The sequence below is a fragment of the Olea europaea genome, chromosome 3 (assembly GCF_002742605.1).
Source record: "Olea europaea var. sylvestris chromosome 3, O_europaea_v1, whole genome shotgun sequence".
In the NCBI taxonomy this organism is placed as follows: domain Eukaryota; kingdom Viridiplantae; phylum Streptophyta; class Magnoliopsida; order Lamiales; family Oleaceae; genus Olea; species Olea europaea.
This window is the reverse complement of record NC_036239.1, coordinates 20,390,465-20,400,819: the sequence shown is the minus strand read 5'-3', so window position 1 is coordinate 20,400,819 and position 10,355 is coordinate 20,390,465. Positions and strand designations below refer to the sequence as shown.

The following is a 10,355-nucleotide window of genomic DNA, read 5'->3' as shown; positions in this document are numbered from 1 at the left end:
TTTGTTTTTTGATATCCAGGTATCTCAACTTACACCAGACTAAATTCTGGAGCTCCAAGACCCATGTCCCTAGAACCTTGGAGGGGGTAAATCGCGGGTTATGCCTCAATTGGATCATAGGTTCCCCCCATTGACTGTACACTTTTGCGCACAAGAGACCCTCCTTCACAGTAATTGCTCCATACAAAATTTTTGGCCGCAGGTTCCCACCAGGAATCAAACTCCCCACCTCTTTTGTTTGTTGTGTACATTAGAGGTTGTTTTACTATGAATCATTGTTCTTGGGTCTCGTTTGATTCCCATTTTTTTCAAAATATTTTTTCTCTCTTTTCTTTTCAATTACACATTTTTCATTAAAATAATATTACACGTAAATCAAAAAAATTTCATCAATATATTTTTTATCAATCTACGATTTTAAAATTCATTTTTCCTTAAAAATGGTTGTCAAACACCCTGTTGGTTAACAGTAATTGTTATTTTGTCAATATTTGTGGGTGAGCCAAACCAATAGAAACATACTTATTCAGCCAAATATTGGATTGAATTGACTAGTTTACACAAGACTAGTGGAAAATGAATAAAACAATTAAAATCACTTTTTGTTAAGTTGATGTTGAACCCAGTTTTTTCAAACATTAAAGATGACGTGGTCTTCAAGGACCATTGACTTGAATTAGTGCTTTTCGTAAAGCTTTTAGTTACTAAAAAAAAATTATTTTTAATTATAAATTCATTTAACTCATAATATTTTTCTACTTTTTACGCCATAAATTTATTGATCCACTAATTTTAGTAAACTTTTATCATCTTTCAACATCGTCACGCCATTTTTAGTAACTCACGTCATCATATTGATGAATTGTGTCTTTTGCTATTAATTTCAAGTAATAGTAGCAAGAATGCATTTTGTAGTTTGAAGGAGATGAATTTGAGCTCTAGTCGAAAATAGATTTTACGATAGTAACTTTTTTTTTTATTTTTCTTTTTTGAGAATGTGTAGTTATAAATATAGAAAATTTTTGAGTTTATGTGTAAAATTATTTTATTGGAGTTTGAGAATATGTGGTTCAGTAGTTGAAAATGAGTTTTAAAATTTTTTTTTTTTTTATAGATTGTGGCTCAAACACGAATTATATAATTAATGAAGAATTTATGCATAACAAACAGCTCCACAAAACAAATTTCACTTGCCACGTAAAGCCATATATAACATGTTCGGGACCTATTTGTATTTTTTGGTAAAGGTTAGGGACCCTACTGTAATTTACCCCTTTAATTCGTTTTTGCTCCATAAATTATCATATAACAAAGGTAAGTACAAATGTAAGTCAAATCCGATTATGCCTGATTTTGGGAATTGAGTATAACTGGTTCATATTATAGATAAATAGGTATAGTAATTGATAAGAAAATAATACTTGTGAATTTCAGAAAATGTAGAGATAAAAAATAATAATAATTAAAACATATACCAAACAAGCGCTTTGGGACAAAGGAGACAAGTTTTTTGGTTAAGATTTTTGCATCACTAGGGCCTCGACTAATCATGTTCCTTGGCCCGCACTTCCCAAAACTAGGTTTTACTAGCTTTCGATTTATCTATCATGCTATAAACAAGGCCGGCCCTGACCCAAGATAGACTAGGCCATTGCCTTGAACCTCATAATTTTGTGGGCGTCACAAAAAAATAAAGCCTTAAAAGTTGTCTCTAATTTTAGATTTTTTTGATCACCCTTCCAAATAATATAGATTTCTGGTATCATGAAAATAAATTTTAGATTTTTGACTTGATACTAATATAGAAACTTTTTCAAAACAAATTTGACCTTATCGTAAGGAAAGCATAATTGGCATCATTAAATTATTTTACTTTTGTATTTTTGTTAACTAAGAAATACACCACTTTGACAAAGGAAATCGAAATTAAGAACAATTTCCTTTCAGCCACAAAATTGCACCTATTAGTAAGAAATCTTTAATTTAATATATGAATTTTAGATTTGCATTTGCATAGCCCCTGTTTGGCCCCCAGTACGGGGAAAATTTAATGTATGGAATAGTGTTTTTTGAAAAATGAGTGGTTGAAAAAGAAAGAAAAATTTTCGATTTACGTGTAATATTATTTTATGAAAGATTGTGTGGTTGAAAATAGGAGAGAGAAAAATAGAATGTAATGTAATGAAAATCAAACAAGGGCTTAATTCCTCAGTGAATGTACCAATTCTTTTACATTTCAAAATGTGAGAATGTTAAATATTCTATTAGTCTAATATCTCGAGTTGCGAGAGGTAATTTATTTTGCAACCCTTTCTCTTGAATTGCGTGAAATCTTCATTTTAATATAGAAATATTATTTGGTTAAAATATTTAACTAGTGTGATGATTATAAAAAAAAAAAAAAATTAATATTTGAAGGCCTAAAAAAAATTAATCGCCTAGAGCTTCCAAATTCTAAGGGCCGAACTTGGCTATATAACATTCCTTAAAATTGATAATGTATCGTTTTTGACTTATTTAATGTAAAAAGCTAATTAACTTGAAATTATTTCAAGAGCGTGACGTAATTTCTTTCTAAGCAATGGTGTTGGAATTATAGGGCACCGTAAAATTTTCAAATGACCAAGATTGATGTACATAAATCATGTCCTGAGGTTACGTCTTGACTTAATAAGTTCATTTTCACACTGTATCTTTGGAATTCAAACTCTTTCAAGTTTCTCCAGTTATATGCTTATGTTCAACACTAATTATTAGTATTTTCACACGAAAATTGTAGGATGAAATCACGAAAAGTGCGGATAATAATGAACAGTAATTTTGAATATGTTCTTAAAATTAAAGTTTGATTTTGATTGAATAGTAAAAATAACTTTTAAGTTACTAAAGTTCAGACTGGCCCTCAACACGTTAAAATTTTTTATTTTTTTAATGTGTGTATGTATATTTTACATATTAGTTTGACTTATTTTTTTTTAGTCCAATATTAAATCCATCCCTACATATATTCAATTTTCAAAAGTAAATCCTTTTCGCAATTCACATTCAAATTCAAATTCATCTCCAACAAGTTCTCTAGTAGATAAATTCAAAATTATTCTGAATTAAAGTCTATGCTTTTGAAATTGGAGTTCAATTCTTATAAATAAAAAAATCAGGTCAAGGAGACTTGTTACCAATGTCGACATATTGGCCTTGTACCATTGACTTATGGGCAGGGCATGTGGTGATTCTTCTATCATCAAGGCCGGATTAATTGATGAAATTGCAGTAGCAATAATTCAGTTTGGACTAGCAATATTCTTGACCAAAATTTCTTAGTCCCTGTTTGTTTTTCATTGTCTAGCCATTAAAATGAAAAATATGATCTTTATCCATCACATCATGCCACCATATTTGAATTTCTATCTCTTGTGTGGAGTTCATAACGACTATATTTTTCATTCTTATTTTTAAATTAATGAGAAACAAACGGGACCTTAATAAAAATCTCAACATTTGGTCAAAACTCAAACCCCACAAAATTGGTTCCCAGTCGAACCTTTAGAAGAGAAAAAAAGTCCGTGTTTGGTGAAACTAAACAAGTTGACACAAAAAAAAAAGTTAAAATCAATAATTAATTTTAACTACATGTCATTATTATTATTATTTTCAAAATTAACTATAATCTGATCGTTAACTACACCAAATAGATGCTAATATATGTCATGCTTAGATTGGAATGGAATATGATATTCATAGTCCACGATGCAATAGTGCTCCCATGTGGCAGTTTATTATTTGAGGCAACATAATTATAGAAAATTAATGCATCAAATAATAAGTAGACAAATAAGGATAACTACTACAATCGTTGACTATGAATATTATTACTCGTTGCGATGAGCATCAGGATTTATTCAGAAAACTTGTCCAATATAGATTTCATGATTTGTCTATTTCAAAATACAACAATTCGTCTCAAATGCTGTATAAAAGTCTAAATTGCGTGATGAGGTCATTACGTTAATTTTAATTTAACGAAGTTATAAAATGTAATGGGGGACCCATCCGAAAATAGTTGATCACTTTATAGATTTCGATGACCAACATGTTTAACGAAATTATAGATTTTGGAACCTATTTTCATGTAATAAAATATGATTATTAGCACCGCTTCATCACGAAAAGCACAGAAACATAAACAGAACTAGAAGATTATTGTAATACATGAGAATCGTAAGATCGAAAGAAAATAAGAGATATGATAAAGATTTAGTTTCTGTTTCGTATTGATTTAAATTAGATTTTAATTTAAATTAAAGTGAAACAATCAACATTAATCACATATTTTATAGATTCCATAACTATTTAATCACGCATTTAAATTTTTTTTTTTTTTATCACAGTTTACTAAAAATCTAATTTTAATCTGCACCAAACAAGGACTTACACGACCAATTTGAGTAAATCGCGTAAGTTAAATTTCTCCTAAAATGGATTATATGCGAGTCACACTATAAGCTCACTATTATTATTTAAAATTTCAACAATAGAATATAATCGCAATATTATTAATTATTCCTAACTTGTATGTTCAAGTGAAGGGAGGACAGATTAGAAACGTGATATAGTGTGTGGGAAAATGCTGTGCTCGCTACACAGAGGTATTCTTAAGAATTTTTTGATATCTCGATGATGATTTTCCGTAATCTCTACTATGGTAACAATAACGTTGTGCGAATAATTCGAGAAGGTTGAAAGGGTAGGTCCCCTGGTGCCAAATTCCATTAGAATTGTTGCCCATTAAGTTTTTTTAAATTTATCATTTTAGATAGGGCTCTCACTATTAATTAAGTATTTATAAACTCACAAGACCTTTCATGTGTACAATACAATTAGATCGTGACATTTTATCATCCTTCAAGATCTACATCTATGGTGAGCCATTCATTCTAGCAACGTGACTCCATAAAATTAGTTTTGTTTTATTTTATTTTATTTTTCCTTCTGAAAAGTAGCATTTATTTGGACGCCTCGCAATATGGGTCCCCAAGACAAGGTTCCCACTCTACCCCGGTACCAATTGTTTGAGTAGAATTCATCCTTAAAATTAACTTGTAAGGAGAAGGTGTCCCGAGTGTTTTTAAACCCAAAATGTAGGTCATTCACTAGCACAATAAATTTATAATACAAGCTTATGATGCATTTTTCCCTTTTTTTTCTTCCTTCTTATAGGAAAATTAGGTTTTACTCCTCTACCTTTTACATGGTTTGATTATAATCTATGAACTTTTAAAAGTGAGATTTTAAGTCGCAAACTATTGAAATATGTTAATTTAGGTTCCCTTGTGATTGTAAATGTCAATGTGAATGTGTGTTGAAATTGTAAATAATTTTCAATTGAACTAAAAATAAGTGTTAAGTAAGGATAATGCTACATTTACCTACATATTTTTACAGAATCTTTTACCTACAGTCACAATAGGAGCGTGGGTTCCACAATCTGAAATTTTTAAATGCACGCGGGGCCCGCATGTATGTAAGAGTAGGACACCAATTCGGTAATCCATTTTTGATACATATATGTTTATCCATTAATTAGGAGATTTTGCACCTGTATTCATGATCCCAGAAAGTTACTTGTAATTTTAACTTTCATATTAATGATTTCAATGATGTGAAAATCTCGACTGCCAATTCATATATTTAAGAATTCTGCCATAATTTTAACTTTCATATTAATGATTTCAATGATGTGAAAATCTCGACTGCCAATTCATATATTTAAGAATTCTGCCATGTGTATAGCACTTTTGTACATCATTGTTGATAATCTTTTTTTTTTTTTACAAGGTGTCCTATTCTAGACTAATCCTTGGGTCTGTGATCCGGCCCCTCTTCACACAGTCCGGTTAATCGCAGGATGTGCCTCCAACTGGCCAGGGTCCGAGCGCTCCCCACCTGGTCTGACAAAGTGCCAAGTAAGCCAATCCAAGTTGCACCTTGCCTTCCAAGAATAATCCTTGCCTTCCAAGTTCCCACTTGCCTTCCAAGAATAAATCCTTGCCTTCCAAATGTTCCCTTGTCTTCCAAGAATAAATCCTTGCCTTCCAAATGTTCCCTTGTCTTCCAAGAATAAATCCTTGCCTTCCAAATGTTCCCTTGTCTTCCAAGAATAAATCCTTGCCTTCCAAATGTTCCCTTGTCTTCCAAGAATAAATCCTTGCCTTCCAAATGTTCCCTTGTCTTCCAAGAATAAATCCTTGCCTTCCAAGAGCCCCATGTTTCGAACTCACGACCTCTGCTCTGCCAGGTTTGACAGCGTCCGTCCTTTGTCAGTGGAGAAGTGCCCTGGGGGGGCATTGTTGATAATCTTCCTATATAATGTGGTGGAGTACATAATTAAAATAATCATGTGTCCCACCCTCGGGTAAGAGGAGGATTGTCAAAGCTGGTGTACTGTACACATAGAAAAACAAAAATTTCCTTCCAAAAGATGATTCGGCTGGAAAAGGACGAGAAAACGCGGCAGTTCTCGTTACTCTCACGCTCAGGCCTCATAGTGATTTTGGTGAATCGCCACTTGGACATTTCATGAACCAAGAAACATGTGTATAGCGGTGTTCATTTGGAATTCTCACCCACTCTATCCGTTCCTTCTATTGCTCAACAGGGACGAATATCATACCCGGTACGCACATACGTTTTTAGTTCTCATTTCATAAAATTGATAGCAATTTAATTCAGATTAGCCCTAAATGTGACTAGAAATTGAAAATTCGAAGTAATTTGAGCTATCCATGTTTAAATATTTATTTTTTCCTCTGTGTATATATCAATCATAGGCCGACTTCGCCACTGGGATGGTGGGAAGATGGTGAAATTCTCGGGGGAAGAGATGGAGAAGCCGGTGGGACGTGGCTGGCTTGCACGAGGAACGGAAGGCTTGCATTCGTTACGAATGTGAGGGAAATCAAAGCAAATTTCCAGGGCAAGAGCAGAGGAGACCTCCCTGTTCGGTTCTTGAAGGTAATTTTTACTTTTCCCCCCTCCTCTGGCATGATTCTTTAGTTACAAATTTTGGCCAGGAATGCTTTAACATGGAACACGAGTAGTTACAAGCATGATTTTATATTGTCCCAGCGCCTGTTTCTTTTTTGCTGTTTTTTTTTTTCTTTTGGTCAAATCTTTGATTTCAAGATGATAGTTTAACTTTTGATTTTATTCTTAGATTATGAATAAATGTTGTGTTGATCATAATATAGAGCAAAAATAGTCCTAAAGAATTTGCGGATGAACTTATGGGAGAAGCAGACCAGTACCATGGGTTCAACTTGATAGTAGCTGATCTTTGCTCTATGACCATGTTGTATATAACCAACAGAACAAAGGACAATGGCCTATCAGTAATAGAAGTTTCCCCTGGTATTCATGTTTTATCAAATGCAACGCTAGACACTCCATGGCCCAAGGTGAGGATATCCATCGTGCTAAGTAATGTTGATGATACTTCATTTACATTTGATACTGTGAATGCTAGATGAGGAGCTTCATTTTTTAAAATTGTTAATGTGTAATGAGCTCTATATTTCTTATGTGATGAACGTTGGAGGTTCACACCCTATGTTTGGCAGCATGGAACTTGGCCTTAGAATTGAATTAGAAATGGTTCTATTCTAATGATTTGTGCACACTTCTATTATGAGGCCCCAGCTTGTGCTATGCCAGTGCAGCCTCTGTTTTTCATTTTGTACTCCTTATTTCTCTGAATTTGCAATTTCTATTGGATGACATGGCTACCGTTCCTCATTAGAGTGAGAAATGGGCGTTGAAGGGCCATCTGGATGGTGCTGTTTAGAAAACGTAACACATAGTGATGTTTACTATTATGGATGAAATTTGTTTAGACTGAAATGGGTTTTAGTTGCTTACTAATTCATTATGGAAGATTTGAAAGCAGTTTGCCGTTTATCTAGTTGTGATTCTGTAGCCTTTCTACTTTTGGAATTGTGACATAAATCAATAACAGATTAATCAAGGATATAAAAAATCATAAGCTGTCATAGGGAAGACAAATAATCTACTAAACAAGTCTAATCCATAAGGAGCGAGTTTGAGAGGCCAACAACCATGCAAGGATTGAAATTGTACCTCAGTTAAATGCACTGGCTCAGAGTGAGGGGCGTGCATATTCTTCTGCTATTTGGTTTCAGTTACCTTTTAAAAGTTTGCAGTGTCAGCTCATTACTGCAGAATGGAGGGCTTGAATTTTCTGCATTACACATTTTTTCAATATTTCAAGTTTCCTCTGCAACCCATTTCCCTTCTCTTCTCTTCCCTTCCCTTCATAATTGTGATTTGGATTTATTTTGTTCAGGGGATCGCCCCCCCGGGGGGGGGGGGTATCTGGGCTGTACTGCACATTCACAGATATAGTACAGTAACGTTAATTTGTTGAATTATATCAACAGCTCTTCCATCATGCAGCTAAGGTATATATCCAATCTCCAGAAGTGGCATCTTTCTGATTTCACTGAATTCTTGTCTTGCAGGCTCAAAGGTTGATGCATAGTTTCAAGGACATGCTGGATAAATATGGTGAAGCTGAAATTTCTATTGAAGAGATGACTGCAAATCTAATGAGGGACACTACAAAGGATGATGAAAGCAGACTGCCTCACATTTATCATCCTGAATTTGAATGTCAATTGAGTTCCATATTTGTTGAGGCAGATACATCTTTGGTAATCTGAATTTATCATTCCATCTATATCTTGTTGTTAGTCTCCTCCTACTATAAACTTAACTATGTTTTTATTCCAAATGTGTAGGGACGTTATGGCACAAGGAGCACGTCTGCAGTAGTCTTGAGAACAAGTGGGGATGTGAGCTTTTATGAAACACATCTCCAGAAAGATTTGTGGAAGGAGCAGACAATTTGCTACCATATGGAGAAAGAGAAAGCTACACTTTAACTTGTTCAACCTGTAAGTTAATCTACTTTGGTTACCCGAATAAATGCTTAGCAAATGCAGAATTATGGATGTTACATTAGTAAATAGAAATAAAAATCCGCGCAACATTCATGTCTCAATATATAACACGAATTGGGGGATATCTTATAAAGGCTCATAAGAGGGTTCCACTTTCTTGAACATGTACCCAAATCCAAAGTTTGTTTACAATCCTGTCTTTCTGTAAATCGGAAGAAGCAGTGCCCAAACTAAGGTTGAATTTTGCTTTTTTGGGCACTACCTGTGTGATTCGAACCTTTTGGCTTAAGGATCCTGCTGCATCTTGTCACATGCACACACTTATAGAACTTTCTTACAATCGACTACCTTTGGATTAAAACAAGAAAGGAATTTTGAGAGGTGTCATACCCACTTTCTTGAACATGTACCCAAATCCAAAGTTTGTTTACAATCCTGTCTTTCTGTAAATCGGAAGAAGCAGTGCCCAAACTAGGGTTGAATTTTGCTTTTTTGGGCACTACCTGTGTGATTCGGACCTTTTGGCTTAAGGATCCTGCTGCATCTTGTCACATGCACACACTTATAGAACTTTCTTACAATCGACTACCTTTGGATTAAAACAAGAAAGGAATTTTGAGAGGTGTCATAAACCATGAGTCTTTCCAATTGCCTTATAAATGTGAAGTTGCTTGTTTCAGTCAAATGGGCCTGTCGCGTTAATTGTATCCTTGCCTTTCAATTCAATTCCTGCTGATTTCCTTTTCCACCCCTCTATGTTGATAAATCCATTTTGCATTTATATAATTTCTTGTATACCCTCCATTTTTGTTGCATTTCCTTTTTAGCATTTTGGTCGGCATATTATTTCCAGGTAAATTCCAGCTTCATTTTAGCATACCATTTTTTATCAATTTCCCTGTAAGCATGAAAGTTTTCAAGGTTTGTGGGATTCCTCTGTAATGTACAGAGACATATAGATGCATACGATAACTAAATGTAAGGCTATTTGAGGTTGCTTTATAAAAAGATGAGAGCACTTCAGACTTGGTGTCCTTTTATTCAGCCACCTGTGATTTGGATGTCTTGCTTAGAATAGAAATATGAAACATAAAAATATAAAAATAAGTTACGAAAAAATCATTGGCTCAAAGTTAATACACAACTACTGTAAAATCTTATTGGACTTCATACTGGTTGATTATCAAAGGCTATTTGAATTCGGAATTAGTTAGCTGCAGATAGAATCGATACTAGAAAGGTCATTCATTTTCATTTGCATACTTCTGGAAAATCGGGTCAGAAGGTCCCAACGTCAACATAATGTATTGTTCGTGCGTCTTAAAGCTGTCTTAACGAAAAATTGTTCTATCATTTTGTTACTTCAAATTGTTCTTCCAT

At 33.8% G+C, this 10,355-nt stretch overlaps 1 protein-coding gene across 1 annotated transcript; it reads left to right on the top strand.

Moving 5' to 3' along the window:
- The first annotated feature begins 6,422 nt into the window (after positions 1 to 6,422).
- LOC111389403 (transport and Golgi organization protein 2 homolog) lies at positions 6,423 to 9,082 on the top strand. Its single transcript, XM_023014328.1, has 5 exons — positions 6,423 to 6,673; positions 6,828 to 7,011; positions 7,248 to 7,454; positions 8,535 to 8,726; positions 8,814 to 9,082. Exons 1-5 carry the CDS (start codon positions 6,591 to 6,593, stop codon positions 8,955 to 8,957), a joined length of 810 nt encoding a protein of 269 aa, XP_022870096.1. The 5' UTR covers positions 6,423 to 6,590; the 3' UTR covers positions 8,958 to 9,082.
- The last annotated feature ends 1,273 nt before the right edge of the window (positions 9,083 to 10,355 follow it).